Source organism: Papio anubis, chromosome 7 (assembly GCF_008728515.1).
Source record: "Papio anubis isolate 15944 chromosome 7, Panubis1.0, whole genome shotgun sequence".
NCBI lineage: Eukaryota > Metazoa > Chordata > Mammalia > Primates > Cercopithecidae > Papio > Papio anubis.
In genome coordinates this window covers 135773084-135791770 of record NC_044982.1, presented here as the reverse complement: position 1 = coordinate 135791770, position 18687 = coordinate 135773084, and the positions used below count along the sequence as shown (strand labels likewise).

The 18687-nt window shown below is 41.8% G+C and overlaps 1 protein-coding gene across 2 annotated transcripts in view; it reads left to right on the top strand.

Moving 5' to 3' along the window:
- LOC116275839 (unconventional myosin-Vc-like) overlaps window positions 1–17868 on the top strand; it is a 36298-nt gene extending 18430 nt beyond the window's left edge. For both annotated transcript variants that reach the window (XM_031668676.1, XM_031668677.1), the window contains exons 9-13: window positions 11–161; window positions 1149–1431; window positions 14740–14914; window positions 15748–15828; window positions 17103–17868. In XM_031668676.1, the coding sequence (XP_031524536.1) occupies window positions 11–161; window positions 1149–1431; window positions 14740–14914; window positions 15748–15828; window positions 17103–17255 (843 nt within the window). In that variant the 3' untranslated portion in view covers window positions 17256–17868. The remainder of the gene's footprint in view (window positions 1–10; window positions 162–1148; window positions 1432–14739; window positions 14915–15747; window positions 15829–17102) is intronic.
- The last annotated feature ends 819 nt before the right edge of the window (window positions 17869–18687 follow it).

Sequence of the window (18687 nt, the reverse complement as noted above, 5' to 3'; positions counted from 1 at the left end):
TTACTTTTAGGAATTCATGAAGCATAATAGTCCACATCAGAATAAGAATTGCTTGAACAATTTTGACCTTTCAGAATACAGACAGATTCTCAGTGATGTGGCTATACGAATATATCATCAATTTATTATCATAATGGAAAAGAATATCCAACCAATAATAGGTAAGAAGAGAATTGATCACCAAAAAATATTTATAGTAACATTAAGACTTTTTAAAACATAAACTTGGTATGTGTAATGTGTGATTATGTGTAACATTGTTTAAAAAGTCAAGGAAATATAATCATGTATCTACCTTTTAATTCTTTGCTTGCTTAAAATGATTCCATAAATAATAGTACACTGTTGGTAACTTTCTTTCTATAAGGATGATTTATCCTGAAGGAAAAAACTTGGGGAAATTTCTACTACTGCTATTATATGTGGTACTTCTACTTCTTGGCTTAGCCAAGTATTTTTGAAATCCTAAAGCCCCATTCGAATTCTTGTATACTTTCCTTAATTTCCTGAAATTTAAATACTTTAGGCTTTAATGCCCAGGCCATGAGTTGTCACGCTAACCGCCTTTCTTTCCTGTGAGGCTGAAAAACGTGCTGCTTCAAACCTAGAAGACAAGCTGCAGCCCCGCTGGAAACAGCCGTCCATTCCTACCCCCGACACACACCCTGCTGTCCCAAACCCTTGATTCTTTTGCTTTCTCTATCACAAGTACATTCACTGACTCTTGTAGAAAAATGTCCCATCTCGGCCGGGGGCGGTGGCTCAAGCCTGTAATCCCAGCACTTTGGGAGGCCGAGACGGGCAGATCACGAGGTCAGGAGATCAAGATCATCCTGGCTAACACGGTGAAACCCGGTCTCTACTAAAAAATACAAAAAACTACCTGGGCAAGGTGGCGGGCGCCTGTAGTCCCAGCTACTCGGGAGGCTGAGGCAGGAGAATGGCGGGAACCTGGGAGGCGGAGCTTGCAGTGAGCTAAGATCCGGCCACTGCACTCCAGCCTGGGCGACAGAGCGAGACTCCGTCTCAAAAAAAAAAAAAGAAAAGAAAAGAAATATGTTCCATCTCCTGAAACAAACAGAAGAGCGTCGGGAACGTTCCGTGTGTGTCTCCTGGCGTATCAGCACACCCTCCCCATCTCTCCGCAGTGCCAGGCATGCTGGAGTACGAGAGCCTGCAGGGCATTTCCGGCCTGAAGCCCACAGGCTTCCGGAAGCGCTCCTCCAGCGTAGACGACACGGACGCCTACACCATGACCTCCGTCCTGCAACAGCTGAGTTACTTCTACACCACCATGTGCCAGAACGGCCTGGACCCCGAGCTTGTGAGGCAGGCGGTGAAGCAGCTCTTCTTCTTGATCGGGGCGGTCACGCTGAACAGCCTCTTCCTGCGCAAGGACATGTGCTCCTGCAGAAAAGGGATGCAGATCAGGTAAAACTCATAAACCGCCACTCACGCAGAGAGGCCGGCAGAAAAGATACTCTTAAAGACCGAGGCCACACACGCCTAACCCTCCTTGCTGTGGCGTCAAACCCCTGTTTAGGCCCTACTGCTGTAGGGATATTCGAGTCACCCTAAGAACCCCGGGATGCTGGCGCCCAGGGCCTACTCCCCTCGCGCCACACCCTGCCAATTTGATGCACTGGCCTAGCCGCTTTAACCGAGAACCAGTAAATGTGTATCTTAAATTCTGGCCCTCTAGGGTGGTCATGCACTCAACCAGTAGTGACCACCTTCTCTGAATAGCACTGCCAGGTGGAGAACACAGGAAACAAGGAAAAGTCGATATGATCCCTGCCTTTGAGAAGCTTCTGAATAGCTAAATAATAATTAAAGGCAACTATGATTAAATCACAAACAAGTGGTGCAGGAAATGTATCAGAGAGGAGAGAGATTACAGATGGAACAGTTGGGGAAGCCAGAGAGTTGTGCCTTGAGTGATAAAGGAAACGGAGAAGAACGTTCCAAGCAGGAGTAATGGTCAGAGGCATTGTGGGGAGTGACTGAGAACCCCTGCTCAGGCTGCTTGTGGAGTAAGCAGAGGCTGGTGTGGGGAGCAGCAGGACCAAGGTAAAGAGGTAGGTTGAATCTACACTGGGAGGGTCTGGAATGCCAGGCTAAGGCATTTGGAGTTCATCCCGAAGACTTGGTAATCTAGTTTTGAGGTGTGACTACTATCTCTTAATTGAGAGACCATGGTCCCTGAGCTACTATTTGAATTAACACTGATCAAGTGATTGGAAAACATGTAATATAGGATAGATATTTAAGTTTCTTATGGTGTGTGCAGAAATTTGATACCTGTATCTGTTACGAGAACCTGGGGTAGTGATGATGGTAATGATGTAAGGGAAGGTGACAAAGAAAGTATCTATCATTATGCTACGTGAAATAAGCCAGGCACAGAAAGACAAACATCAGATGTTCTCACTTATTTTGTGGGAGCTAGAAATTAAAACAATTGAATTCATAAAGATGGAAAGTAGAAGGATGGTTACCAGAGGCTGGGAAGAGTAGTAGGGGGCTGGGGAGAGGTGGAAATGGTTAATGGTTACAAAAAAGATAGAAATAATGAATAAGACCTACTATTTGATAGCACAACTGGGTGACCGTAGTCAATAATAACTTAATTGTATATTTTTAAATAACTTAGAGGCTGGGCGGAGTGGCTCACGCCTGTAATCCCAGCACTTTGGGAGACCGAGGTGGGTGGATCACCTGAGGTCAGGAGTTTGAGACCAGCCTGGCCAACATGGTGAAACCCCTCTCTACTAAAATTACAAAAATTAGCTGGGCGTGGTGGCACGTGCCTATAATGCCAGCTACTCAGGAGGCTGAGGCAGGAGAATTACTTGAACCCCGGAGGCAGAGGTTGCAGTGAGCCGAGGTTTCAGTGAGTTGAGATCACACCATTGCACTCCAACCTGTGTGACAGAGCAAGACTCTGCTCTATCTTGCTCTAAAATAAATAAATAATTAAAAAGATAAAATAACTTGGAGTGTCATGGATTGTTTGTAACTCAAAGAATAAATGCTTGAGGAAACAGATACCTTATTCTCCATGATGTGCTTATTTCACATTGCATGCCTGTATCAAAACTTTTCATGGGCCAGGCACAGTGGCTCACGCCTGTAATCCCAGGACTTTGGGAGGCTGAGATAGGCGGATCATTTGGGGTCAGGAGTTCGAGACCAGCCTGAGCAACATGGTGAAACCTCCATCTCTACTAAGAATACAAAAAAATTAGCTAGACCTGGTGTTGTACACCTGTAATCTCAGCTACCCATGAGGCTGAGGCAAGAGAATCACTTGAACTGGGGAGGCAGACATCGCAGTGAGCTGAGATCACACCTCTGCACTCCAGCCTGGGGAACAAAGCGAAACTCCATCTCAAAAAAAAAAAAAAAAAATTCATGTACCCCATAAATATATATACCTACTATGTACCCACAAAAATTTTTTAAAAATTTAAGTATCTTAAGTCAAAAACTAAATGTGAGAGGCATCCCTTACACCTTTTTAGCATTAGTGAAACTTTGGAGTTGGAGTCAGTCCCCATAGACCATTCCCACAAATTCCCATGACAGCAGGGCATGGTTTTCAGATAGGAAGGGGTATTCAGAAGGACTAGTCTTTGCAGATCTTTATGTCTTCATTAAGAAATGAAAGAGTTATGTTTATTTCACAAGCTCCAAACAGATATCCTGTAGCCCTCTGTAGCTGGTTTCAGCCCTAAAGTAAAGCCACATCAGAGCCTTTCTTAAACTCAGTTCTCACTCCATCAGTGGATCCCCCAAGACTGAGTAGAGACACGAATGAAAAGGATCATGAGGGAGATCCATGACTCTAGGTCTTAGAACAACTTCTTTGAGGATAAACACCTGCCCCCCAGGTACCCAGTACTTTTTCCCTTCCACCAGGTGGAAGTGGCCATCAGAGAAGTAATGCTTTGATAGTGTTTTGCTCTGAGGAGCACGTGCATTTTAGTGGCTTTCCTTTAGTCATTTGGATATTTGTTAATTGCCCACCACAGCAAGACCTACAAAGAATTTGCAGTGGCTTTACAGTGAAAACATAAGCAATAAAATAATAAAATACGAACACAAGTAGAAAACTAGAACCGGCCAAGCACAGTGGCTAATGCCTGTAATCGCAGCACTTTGGGAGGCTGAGGCGGGCGGATCACAAGGTCAGGAGATCGAGACCATCCTGGCTAACACGGTGAAACCCCATCTCTACTAAAACTACGAAAACATTAGCCAGGCGTGGTTGTGGGCACCTGTAGTCCCAGCTACTCGGGAGGCTAAGGCAGGAGAATGGCGTGAACCCGGGAGGCGGAGCTTGCAGTGAGCCAAGATTGCACCACTGCACTCCAGCCTGGGTGACAGAACGAGACTCGGTCTCAAAAATAAAAAAGAAAAGAACCCTAGAACCAAAGAAAATTAAAATGTAAATAGCAGGCAGAGTAGCTTGAAAACTGGCTCTGGGCTTCCTGGCTGCCAGGACAAAAAGCAAAACATGATCAGCTCTTTAGTTTTATTGGGTATCATGAAGCAGAGTGATTCCTGGGAGATACAAAGATTTTTTCCTAGTACCTAATTATTTTTTGTTCCTAGTCACAAATTACAAAACTAATGCCTCACATGGAACATTATCTCATAATCACTGCACTAACATTTTTACAGCAATTTCCATTGTGGCTGTTTTGCCCAGTGTCTCATGGAGACAGTTCTGTTAAAAACTAGAATAATGCAGGCTGAGGAGATCTGGGAGAATAGGAAAGGCAAGGATTTGAGTCTTGAAGAACAAGTCAACAGACCAAGAATTATAGAAATGAGCACATGATGAAATGATGGAAAACTGAAGGCAGAATATGAACAGCCCCTTTGAATGAAGCATGCCAGGAATGATGGAAAAATTGGTTAGAAAGAGAGTGGAATGCGAGGGTGAGAAATGCATGGTTTATTTTTATTGTTTGTTTCTTTGCTTGTTTTGAGATGGAGTCTCACTCTGTGGGTGAGTGCAGTGATGCAGACTCCGCCTCCAAGGCTTAAGTGATTCTCCCACCTCAACCTCCCAAGTAGCTGGACCCACAGGCGAGTGCCATACCTGGCTAATTTTTTGTATTTTTGCCTAAGACAGATTTTTGCCATGTTGCCCAGGCTGGTCTTGAACTCCTGAGCTCAAGCCATCTGCCTGCCTTGGCCTCCCAAAGTGCTGGGATTGTAGGCGTGAGCCACCGCACCCAGCCGAGAAGTGCATCAGCAGAAGCTGCCACTACAGATTTTTTTCTTCAACAGGTTTGAGTTATGAATTCAATTGCTTTAATAGCTGTAGGACTCTTCAGGTTATATATTTGATCTTAGGTGAGTTTTGGTAGTTTGGGATTTTCAAAGAATTGGTCCATTTCATCTGATTTGTTGAGTTTACCTGCATAGAACTGTTTATAATATTTCCTTGTCATCCTTTTAGTTTCTGCAGGATTGGTAGTGATATTTGTCTTTCATTCCTGATACTGGTAATTTGTGTCTTCTGTTTTTCTATTGGTCAGATTTGCTAGAGGCTTATTAATTGTATTGATTTTTTTCAAAGAACCAGTTTTTTATTTCATTGATTTTTCTTTTCTTTTTTTGAGGTGGGGGTGGTCTCACTATGTTTCTCAGGCTGGTCTCAAACTCCTGGGCTCACGTAATCCTCCAGCCTCAGCCTCCAAAGGAGCTGAGACTACAGGCATGTGCCACCACACCTGGCTAATTTTTAGAGATGCAGTGTCTGTATATTGCTCAGGCTGGTCTTGAACTCCTGCCCTCAAGTGATTCTCCCACCTCAGCCTCCTGAGTAATTGGGATAACTGGCATGAGCCACCACACCCAGAATTTTTTTGTTTTTAATTTAGTTAATTTCTGAGATTGTCTTTGTCATTTCATTGCTTCCGCTTAGTTTGGATTTATTTTGCTCCTCTTTTTCTAGTTTCTAAAGGGAGAAGCTTTGATTATTGACTTCGAGAACTTTATTTTTTTCTAAGCATTTAATGCTATACATTTTTCTCTTAGCACTATCTTAGCTCCATCCTACAAATTTTGATGTTTTCTTTCCATTTTTGTTCAGTCCTAAATATTTTCTAATTTTCCTTGAGGCTTACTGTTTGGCCCATGGATTATTTAGAAGTATGTTAGCTTCTAAGTGCTTGGAGACTCTCTTGTTATCTTTGTTTTTGATTTTTGGTTTAATTCCATTATGGCCATAGAACATACTTTTTCAGTAAAACTCTTAGAAACAGAAAGGGGAATGGTGGTTAGGGGATTTGGGAAGTGAGAAAAGGAAGTAGCTGTTCAATGAGTACAGAGTTTCGGTTTTATGAGTTGAAAGAGTTCTATAGATCTACTGTATAACAATGTACATATAGTTAATATTACTGTACTATAACAATGGATAAGATGGCAAATTTTATGTTATACCATTTTTACCGCAATTAGAAAAAAATCTCAATGTGCATACAGGTTGAAATGTACCATAGATTTTGATACTGAAATGGAACCTGTATGGACTTACCATTCCACCTTGCCTGGGACTTTCCCAGTTTTACTTTAAAAATAACAATCTCTAAATATTTTTACGTTTTTTAAAAAAGAACATACTTTAAGGCCGGGCGTGGTGGCTCACGCCTATAATCCCAGCACTTTGGGAGGCTGAGGCAGGCGGATCACGAGGTCAGGAGTTCGAGACACGTCTGGCCAACATAGTGAAACCCTGTCTTTTCTAAAAATACAAAAAAAAAAAAATTAGCCAGGCGTGGTGGTGTGTGCCTGTAATCCCAGCTACTCAAGAGGCTGAGGCAGGAGAATTGCTTGAACCCAGCAGGTGGAGGTTGCAGTGAGCCGAGATCGCACCACTGCACTTCAGCCTGGACTACAGAACGAGACTCTGTCTCAAAAAAAAAAAAAAAAAGAACATATTTTTTATTATTTAAACTCTTTTAACAGTTGTGAAGATTTGCTTTTATGACCAAGAATATGATGTTTTTGTGAACATTATACATGCAGTTGAAAAGAATATGTAGTCTACCCTTGTTGGCTGGAAGGTTCTGTAAACATCAATTAGACTCAGTTTGTTGATGATACTGTTCTACTAGTTCTATTAATTACTATGAGGAGTGTTGAAGTTTCCAACTGTAATTATGAATTTTTCTGTTTCTTTTCTCAATCTGTCAGTTTTTGCTTCATGTATGTTAAAGCTCTCCTGTTTGGTACATACACTTTAAGAATTGTTATGTCTTCTTGGTGAGTGTATTTCTCCTATCATTATGTAGTGTCCTTCTTTATCCCTCTCTGGTAATTTTCTTTTTCTTTTTACTTTTTTTTTTTTTTTTTTTTTTTTTTTTGAGGCAGTCTCACTCTGTCACCCATGCTAGAGTGTAGTGGCGCAATCTAGGCTCACTGCAACCTCCACTTCCCAGGTTCAAGTGATTCTCCTGCCTCAGCCTCCCCAAGTAGCTGGACTACAGATGCACACCACCATGCCCAGCTAATTTTTGTATTTTTAGTAGAGACGGGGTTTCATCATATTAGCCAAGACGGTCTCAGTCTCTTGACCTCATGATCTGCCTGCCTCGGCCTCCCAAAGTACTGGGATTACAGGCATGAGCCACTGCGTCCGGCCTCTCTGGTAATTTTCTCTGCCTGCCCCAAAGTCTGCTTTGTCTGAAATTAATATAACCACTATAATTTTCTTTTAATTAGTGTTTCCTTAGTATATATCTTTGCCTATCCTTTTACTTTTAACCTACCTATATCATGTTTGAAGTGAATTTCTTGTAGGCAGCAGATATTTGCATCTACTTTTTTTTTTTTTTTTTTTTTTTGAGACGGAGTCTCACTCTGTCTCTCAGGCTGGAGTGCAGTGGCATGATCTCCACTCACTGCAAGCTCCGTTGCCTCCCAGGTTCAAGCTGTTCTCCTGCCTCAGCCTCCTGAGAAGCTGGGACTACAGGCGCCCGCCATCACGCCCGGCTAATTTTTTTGTATTTTTAGTAGAGATGGGGTTTCACCATGTTCGCCAGGATGGTCTCAATCTCCTGACCTCGTGATCCTCCCACCTCGGCCTCCCAAAGTGCTGGGATTACAGGCGTGAGCCACCACGCCCGGCCGCATCTACTTTTTTAAAATCCAACCTGACAATCTACGCTGCTGCTTCTTTGTTTTGTTTTTGGAGTCAGGGTCTCACTTTGTCACTCAGGCTGGAGTCCAGTGGCATGATCATGGCTTACTGCAACCTTGACCTCCTGGGTTCAAGTGATCCTCCCTCCTCAGCCCCACAAGTAGCTGGTACTGCAGGCATATGCCATTTTTGTAGAAACAGAGTCTCACTATGTTGCTCAGGCTGGAATCTATGCTTCTGAACTGTGACGTTTAGATCATTTTAATGTAATATAATGCTTATATTTAGGACTACCATTTTATTAATTTCTGCTTGTTCCTTCTGGTTTTCACTTCTCCATTTTCTTTATCTGCTTCTTCTGGGTTATTTGAAATTTTTTACTATCCCTTTCTAAATTATCTGTTTTTTGTTTGTTTGTTTGTTTTTGTTTTTAGTATTATCCCTTTGATCTTTTTTTTTAGTTGTTGCTCTAGAGATTCCAGTACATATACTTAACTTTTCACAGTCTATTTAGAATCCATATCTTACCACATCAAGTGGAATGTAGAAATCTTACCATCATGTAGGTCCCTTTAGCCTCCCTACTTTATGTTGCAGTGATCTTATATATTAGATCTACATACATCAAAAACTATACCATACAATATTATAACTTTAGTTTTCAACCATCAAACATATTTTAAAGAATTCAGTAAGAGAAGAATAGTCTATTATACTCAACCAGGTATTTACCATTTCTGTTGTTTCTTCATTCCTAATGTTCCAAGTCTCATTTTTTTCCAAGTCTCATTTTGATGTAATTTTCCTTCTACCTGAGGAAAGTATTTTAGTGTACCTTTTAGAGTTTCATTGGCAATAAATTCTTAGTTTTCTTTCAGTTGAAAATGTCTTCACTTTACCTTTATTCCTAAAGGATATGTTTGTAGGATGTAGAATTCTGGATTGACAGTTGTTTTCTTTCACCATTTTAAAAATGTTTTACTTTTTTTCTAGCTACTGTGGTTTCAGATAAGAAATCCATAGTCATTTGAACTATTCCCCATAAATAATGCATCATTTTTCTCTGATTGCTTTTAAGATTTTTTCTTTGTCTTTAGTTTTCCACAGTTTGTGATGCGTCTGGGTGTGGATTTCTTTGGGTTTAGCCTGTTTGGAATTTCCCGAGCTTCTTGAATCTGGCCATTCACCAAATTTGGTACATTTTCAGCCACCATTTTTTCAGATATTTTGTCTGCATCATACTCTTCATCTTCTCTTTCCGGAACTTCAGTGAACCAACTGTTAAAGACTTTTCATTATTGTCCCACAAGTCCATAAAATTCTGCTCCTTTTTGTTAGTTCTTTTCTTCTGTTCTGTTCAGATTGGATAATCTCTGTTAATCCTTTCAAGTTCACTGACTCTCCTCTGTCATCTCTATTCTGCTAGTAAGCCCATTCAGTGAGTTCTTTTATTTCTATTATTGTATTTTTCAATTCTAAAATTTCCATTTGTTTTTTCTTTATATCTTCTGTTTCTTTTCTGAGACTTTATATCTTTTGATTCATTACAAGAGAGTTTGGCTTTACTTTTTGGAGCATTTTTATGATGACTTCTTTAAAGTCTTGGTCAGATAATTTGAATATCTGTGTCATCTCAGTGTTGACTTCTATTAGTTGTTTTGTTTAATGTGAGTTGAGATCTTTCTGGTTCTTCATATGCCAATTTTGAATTGTACATTGGATATTTTTAAGTACTGTATAATGAGACTCTAGGTCTTATTTTTTAGTTTTTATTGGGGTTTGTTTTTGTTTTTGTTTTTTGTTTTTTTGAGACTGAGTCTTGCTCTGTCACCCAGGCTTGAGTGCAGCGGCCCAATCTTGGCTCACTGAAACCTCCATCTGGGTTCAAGCAATTCTTGTGCCTCAGCCTCCCGAGTTGCTAGGATTACAAGTGCGCACCACCATGCCTGGCTAATTTGTGTATTTCTAGTAGAGACAGGGTTTCACCATGTTGGCCAAGCTGGTCTCAAACTCCTGATCTCAAGTGATCTACCTGCCTCAGCCTCCCAAAGTGCTGGTATTACAGATGTGAGCCACCATCCCTGGCCAAGACTCTAAGTCTTTAAATCATATGGAGAATTATCAAGGGAACCCGCCCCCGATGGTTAACATGGGTTCTTTTCTATTTCCTATGCGTCTTGGCTGGTTTGAGAAGTAAAGGGAAAGAGCACAAGAGAGAGAAATTTAAAGCTGGGTGTCCAAGGGAGACGTCACATGTTGGCAGGTTCCGTGATGTTCCCCGAGCTGTAAAACCAGTAAGTTTTTATTAGCAATTTTCAAAAGGAGAGGGAGTGCACGAATAGGGTGTGGGTCACAGAGATCACATACTTCACAAGGTAATAAAATATCACAAAGCAAATGGAGGCAGGGCGAGATCACAGGACCACAGGATGGGCGAAATTAAAATTGCTAATGAAGTTTCAATTTTATTGTCATTGATAACATCTTATCGGAAACAGGGTTTGGTAGACAACCTGTCTGACCAAAATTTATTAGTGAATTTCTCATCCTAATAAGCTGGGAGGCTACAGGAGACCGGGGCTTATTTCATCCTTGACTTCATTATTAAAGGCAGCTGCCTTGGGGGGCTCTGTAGACCTACCCTCAGAGCATTCTCTTTCTCAGGGATGTTCCTTGCTGAGAAAAAGAATTCAGCGATATTTCTCCTATTTGCCTTTGAAAGAAGAGAAATATGGCTCTGTTCCATCCGGCTCATCGGTGGCCAGAAGTCTTATCTCTCTTGTTCCCTGAACATTGCTGTTATCCTGTTCTTTTTTCAAGATGCCCAGATTTCATATTGTTCAAACACACATGCTCTACAAACAATTTGTGCAGTTAATGCAATCATCACAGGGTCCTGAGGCGACATATATCCTCCTCAGCTTACAAAGAAGATGACGGGATTAAGAGATTAAAGTAAAGACAGGCATAGGAAATCACAAGGGTATTGATTGGGGAAATGATAAGTGTCCATGAAATCTTCACAGTTTATGTTCAGAGATTGCAGTAAAGACAGGTGTAAGAAATTATAAAAGTGTTAATTTGGGGAACTAATAAATGTCCATGAAATCTTCACAATTTATGTTCTTCTGCCACGGCTTCAGCCAGTCCCTCCGTTCAGGGTCCCTGACTTCCCGCAACAGAGAATGTTGATATTTTCATCAGGTGGACAGTGCATTTGGGTCCAGACTGCAAGTTCTGACCATCCTCTATGTTTTGTGGTTCTCATGTCATTTCCATGTGTAAGGATTTTGTAGTGCTCTTTGGGTCCGTTTCATATATGTGAAAAACAGTGGCCACCTTGGAACTTGGGTAATGGTATGTTTCATAGTTCAGTTCTCAAAGTCTGTGTATGCTGTTTAGGGTCAGATTCATGCATGGGCTCAGGGATAAACCCAGGAGTTAATAAAGAACTTTAACAAATTGCTTTTCCCAACTTTCCCAGGCTCCTCCCTTTCTGTGGCATTCCTATTACTTTCTGCCCCCTTTTTGGTGCTTCAGCTAGAAAACTGGAGCTTTCCTTGACTTGCTCTGCCATGTACTTACTGCAGGTCCCCATCTGGGGTCAAATGGTGAGGGCAAAGAGAGAACCTTGAACCACAGATCCTCCAATTGGAAAGGAAGTTTCCCTTCTCTTTGAGTTTTAGGTTCCTCCTGGCCTCCTTTGCCACCACTGCTGTCGACATGGGATCGGAACTTGAGCATGAAAGTATAGAGAAAAAGGAGAGGGAAAAGGTAGGGCATTGAGCATTAGGAGGCCCCTTTTCAGCTCCTTGAGCTAGAACCAGAGAGCTCCCCCTGGAAGTCTTTGTTGGCATTGATGCCCACCTCTGAGTTTCAAACTGTGGCGAGTAGAGGCTAGTGAATAGCAGAGGGGAAAAGTGATGATCTCACTTTTGACTTGGAAGTACTTCAAATTCTGGTCATCTTCCCCAGTACACCTGCTACTATTTATTTTTCCAAGTCCTCAAATAGCTGCCCAGTGCATTCCATCCAGGCTTTGTAGCTGCGTTCAGTGGGACAGACAAGATGGAGTGTGGTTACTCCATCTCACCAGGAAGTGGAAACCCACTACACATCTTTGAGTGGGAGAATTAATGTGCTCAAAATTCAGATTTTAGAATAGACTGCGGCAGTATTTGAATAGGGTGAATTAGAAGGGCTGAGATGGGAGCCCCACGAAACCTGTAATAAAAACTAAAAGGGCCAGGCGCGGTGGCTCATGCCTGTAATCCCAGCACTTTGGGAGGCCAAGGCAGGCAGATCACGAGGTCAGGAGATTGAGACTGTCCTGGCTTAAACACGGTGAAACCCCGTCTCTACTAAAAATACAAAAAATTAGCTGGGCATGGTGGTGGGCGCCTGTAGTCCCAGCTACTCGGAAGGCTGAGGCAGGAGAATGGCATGAACCCAGGAGGCGGAGCTTGCAGTGAGCCAAGATTGCACCACTACTCTCCATCCTGAGCAACAGAGCGACACTGACACTCTGTCTCAAACAAACAACAACAACAACAACAACAAAAACCTAAACAAAAGTAATAAGAACTCAAACTAGTGGGACAAAAGTAGCAATGCAAAAATGGGGGATAGTGAGAACCAATGCAAGATATGTTATCTCACACCCACTATCCTATGGAATAACATTAATTCAGCATCACTGTCCAAATGTTACAGCCAGAAAGAAGACCCACATGGGGCATTGCTAATCGTTAAGGTCAGAGCTGAGACTGACTATTTATTTTGAGAAAGTCTCACTCTGTCGCCCAGGCTGACGTACAGTGGCACAGTCTCAACTCACTGCAACCTCCGCCTCCCAGGTTCAAGTGATTCTCCTGCCTCAGCCTCCCGAGTAGCTGGGATTACAGGCATCCACCACCACACCCAGCTAATTTTTTGTATTTTTAGTGGAGACAGGGTTTTGCCATATTGGCCAGGCTGGTCTCGAACTTCTGACCTCAAGTGATCAGCCTGCCTTAGTCTCCCAAAGTGCTGAGATTATAGGCGTGAGCCACCATGCCCGGCCCAGAGCTGAAACTGACTTTAGAGATCACTTTATTCAACACTCAATTTTAGCAGTTTCATTGATATGTAATTTATATACCATACAGTTCACCTGTTTAAAGTATGTAGTTCAGGCTGGGCACAGTTGCTCACACCTATAATCCCGGCGCTTTGGGAGGCTGAGGTGGGCAGATCGCTTGAGGCAAGGAGTTCAAGACCAGCCTGGCCAACATGGTGAAACCCTGTCTCTACTAAAAATACAAAAATTAGCCAGGCGTAGTGGCAGGTGCCTGTAATCCCAGCTACTCAGGAGGCTAAAACAGGAGACTCGCTTGAACCTGAGAGATGGAGGTTGCAGTGAGCTGAGATTGGGCCACTGTACTCCCGCCTGGGTGATAGAGTGAGACGCTATCTCAAAAATAAATAAGTAAAGTGTATAGTTCAGTCTTTTTGATATATTTACATAGTTGTGCAACTATCACCGTAATGCAATTTTAGAACATGTTCATCCCTCCAGAATGAAACCTTATACCCATTAACAGCCACTCTCATCCCCCACCCCAACTCCCTACTCCACTACAGATTTTGCCTATTCTGGACATTTAAAAATAAATTGAATCATAAAATGTTACCTTTTGTGGATGGCTTCTTTCACTTACGTAATGTTTGGGAGGTTCATCCGTGTAGCAAATATCAGCACCTCATTCCTTTTTATTGCTGAATAATATCCCATTGTAGGGATAATGCCACAGTTTGTTCATTCATTCATCAGTTGATGGATATTTTGGGTTGTTCTCACTTTTGGGCTATTACGAATAATGCTGCTGTGAACATTTGTGTACAGGGCTTTGTTTGGACATGCTTTCACTTCTCTTGAGTATATATCTAGGAGTAGAATTGCTGTGTCATATGGTAACTCTGTATTCAATTTTGAGAAACCACCAAACTGTCTTCCACAACAGCTGTACCATTTTACATTCCCACTAGCAATGTTTGAGGGTTCTCAACACTCTCATTGTGCCCGGAGAGGTCGATTAACTTCCCAGGCTCACACAGTGGATTGGTAGGACTAAAACCCATGCCTCTTAACTCATAAACCCATGTGGCAGTTAATGACAGAAATAAGAATAAAAACTGCAGTCGACTGAAAGAAAGCCTTCGCTAATTGAAAGATTTCTACCAATTCAGGAAAAAGAAAACAGTTTTTTATACTTATGGAAGTCTTCTCTTCAGATATCACTGTTTCTTTACTTTAATCAATTTTCAAAATTGTATTTCGTAAGTGATTGCAATCACTGTTCTTTGCTCAGATTGTCCCCAAAGTCTATAGCTGTTCTGGCCCCTCAGCCTAGACCACCGTGAGTCTTAGAACTCTGGATCAGGAGAGCTCACCATCAGTCCAGCTCCCTCATTTTGCAGATGAGAAACTGCTGAGCTGTGGTCTTAAGGATCTCAGCGAACTCTGGTACCCTCTTGGGACACACACGGTGCTCTAGCACCCTTCCCTAAAGTGTTCTCTGTTCTTCTGCCTTTCCCTCCAGGTGCAATATCAGCTACTTAGAAGAATGGCTTAAAGATAAGAATTTGCAGAACAGCTTAGCAAAGGAAACGTTGGAGCCCCTCTCTCAGGCAGCCTGGTTGCTTCAGGTCAAGAAGACCACAGACAGTGATGCTAAGGAGATCTACGAACGCTGCACCTCACTGTCTGCTGTACAGGTGACCGGACTTGCCTGGTGTCTCCCTGGCTCTTCCCTGACACATCAGTGCAGTGGGCATTGCCTTTATTGGCTTAGCCCGCTGTGGGCCCCCTGGTTCTGTGTGTTCTCTTGGGATCATACCTATCACCCATGGCCCACCCTTTTATCTATAAATATTTATTAAATACTAACACTAGGTCTTAAACACATAGAAATGGGCTGGGCGAGGTGACTCACAGCTGTAATCCAGCACTTTGAGAGGCCAAGGTGGGAGGATTGCTTGAGCCCAGGAGTTTGAGACCAGTCTGGGCAACATAGCAAGACACTCTACCAAAAAAAAAAAAAAAAAAAAGCTGGGGGTGATGGCACACACCTTTGGTCCCAGGTACTTGGGAGGCTGAGGCGGGAGGATCATGTGAGTCCAGGGATTCGAGGCTGCAGTGAGCCAAGATCATGCCACTGCACCCCAGCCTGGTCAATAAAGGGAGACCCTATGTCAAAAATAATAATAATAATAATCACACACACATACACACACAAATCTCTGCAATGCATTCCCTGCCCGTTAAACTCACAAATGTGTATGTGGAGGGGTGGGCATGTGGGAGGTGGGGAGGCTGGAAGGGGCTCCTCTTACTGATGTCTGATTATCTGATTTGCCTTTGCTCCCTATGGCACTTTTCTCCCTTTGTTTTCTTTTCTTGGAAATAGGTAACATACAGTTCCTGAGCCAAATTATAGGCCAAAAGAACCACCTGTGCTTCCCGATGGTTCCCAATAACCAGAACCATTATTTTATGAACAGAGTTATTATTTTGCATGGTCTAACACCATGTTATGTACTGTTTGCAGATCATAAAGATCCTTAATTCATACACGCCTATAGATGACTTTGAGAAGAGAGTGACTCCATCCTTTGTTCGCAAAGTACAGGTGAGATTCTTAAGGATGTGCCTTTTAATTTTTATCTCCTAACTATGGTATAAGATGTTGATATTTAATTAACATTACAGAAATCCAGGATTAAAGTACATTTACCCACATATACAAATGGAAGGCACCTAGCTCAAAGATAAGCAGGAAATTTGCCTGTGAAATTTTCAGAATCCACCTTAGTCCAGGTGGGAAGGGAATGAAAACACCAAAACCATGATTCCCATGCTGTATTCTGTCAATATATCTTATTTCTTACTGATCTTTGAATACCATGCAAGTGGGCAGAGGCTGAATGGAAACCGAGATGATTTTTCTTTTATAATCATTTGTATAACCATTTTTTCTTATATAATCCCTAAAGTTTCTCCCCTAAGGAACGCTAGGGCAGCAGTTCTCCAAGTTTGGCTCAAGGATCCCTGGGAGTCCTTGAGACACTTTGAAGAGGGTCTGCAAACTCTTCCTTTTTCTGAATACATACCTGTGGATTTTCTAAATAGGTATCTGTGGATTTTCTAAATAGATACCTGTGGATTTTCTTCATGTATTTCAACCAAAATAACGTATCACAACAGATTGAATGCAGAAACAGATATATATGATATGTTATATATATGATTATATGACATATATATTAAAATATGGCATATATAATATATGATTATATATGATATATTAAGTCAGACATTAAAGGGATTTGCAAAAATAGAAAATACCACTTCTCACTAAATTTTCTTTGTTTTGGAAACTTATGTTTAACATGTATTGAGCTTATTTTAATGAATTAATAAATCATTTTAATTACTAATATGGCAAATACTGATAGTCATACCCATATACACAAAAGCTTTTGGGGCCTTGGTAATGTTTTAGTATAAAGCAGTCCTGAGAGCAAAAAGGTTGCAAACCCATGAATGAAGAAGAAAGTTGGGTTCAATAAAAATGTAATACTTGAAATCTACTCATGTTTGACCTTAGAATTATGCTGATTAGAATAGATTAGAATATAAAACAGATTTATGGTCAGCTCATCCCATGGGAAATTAACTTCTGAAGTGAAACAGGCAAGTTAATTGTTCATGAGAGCTGATCTGGAAGCCCTGGATAGACTTTGGAATTGTGCTGTTGTTAAAAAGCTCTCATATATGTCATTTCACGTGATGGTGCAAGGAGTTCTCCACTAGAGATAGTTGTGTTTTGCCTTGACTTTCAGGTAGCAGTAAAGCAGAACATGTTAGTTTCCTTACTCATTTTTCCTCTGATTCTGATTCCAGGCTCTCCTAAATAGCCGTGAGGATTCATCACAGCTGATGTTGGATACCAAATATCTCTTTCAAGTCACATTTCCTTTTACCCCCTCTCCACATGCTCTGGAAATGATTCAGATCCCCAGCAGTTTCAAGCTAGGCTTTCTGAATAGGTTATAGCAGGAGAAAAAGTCAATGCACTTTTTCCTCAAAAGCTAAGTGAAGGTTCAATATGAGGGATGTGGTTTATTAATTGGCAATGGAAATTGGAATGTGATTTAAGGAAGAAAATAGACTTTTCTCAAATGGACCACATCATCTCTCACCCACAGTGACAGTGCTGCTGCTGCAATTTTGTAAGAATTCACACACACCAGCTATAGTTGGAAAAGCCATGTCTCACTCTCAAATCTCAGCTGGTTTTGACTGAAATTCCTGGAGGGCTCATATTTTCTTCCACGTGCCTCTTGATCTGTCTGTGGCAGGGCTCTACCAGGAGGGAGTGAGAGCTGGGGACACAGTGGCTTCCAAGTTTTCTAAGGTTCCTGTGAAGCCTGAGTACATTTACAAAGCTGCAAGTGGATTCCCGGGCTCAGTCTTCCAGGAAATAATCCCATCTGGCCACCATGGCCTGCCAAGAGCTCTCTTGCCCCATGCCTGCTGGGGACGGAAGGTTTTCATGAATTCGTTTTAATGAAAATGCCCTGCATTGAGAAATGTTTATTTTAGAAAAGTTAGCCAGGCATGATGGCGGGCGCCTGTAGTCCCAGGTACTCGGGAAGCTGAGTTGGGAGAACAGCGTGAACCCGGGAGGCAGAGATTGCAGTGAGCCGAGATCGCACCACTGCACCCTAGCCTGGGCGACAGAGCCAGACTCTGTCTCAAAAAAAAAAAGTTTATTTTAGACCCTTCTAAATTTTTTTTTTCTTTTTGAGACTCCGGAGTCTAGCTCTATTGCCAGGCTGGAGTGCAGTGGTGTGATCTCGGCTTACTGCAACCTCCGCCTCCCAGGTTCAAGTGATTCTCCTGCCTCAGCCTCCTGAGTAGCTGGGACTACAGGTACACGCCACCACGCCCATCTAATTTTTGTATTTTTAGTAGAGACGGGTTTCACCATGTTGGCCAGGATGGTCTCGATCTCTTGACCTTGTGATCCGCCCCCCTCAGCCTCCCAAAGTGCTGGGATTACAGGCATGAGCCACCTCACCCAGCTGACCCTTTTAATTTTTAAGAGAGTGTTCAATCTGAGATGAATCATGTGAAGTATTTTTATGTGTATATCTATTTTAAACTAATATATTATTAAAGCGTAATTGCCATGCCATTTATCTTCTCTGAAAGAACTTCACATCTTACCTACCAACATATTCACCATAATTTTTTTTATTTTTTAATACCTTTCATACAATAACTTTAAAAAAAAATCAGTTTAAAAAGGCAACCTAAATTATTTTCTCTCTCTAATCAGCATTTCAATGTATTTATTTTTAAATTTTCTCCAAAAGTAACTAAAAAATTATGTCGGACCCTCCTTTTGAGAAATCTATGTTTCCCAAGTTTTATGGGAACTGGCTATTTCTTGTCCCGGCACACCTTCTCATTCCTTCCTTTC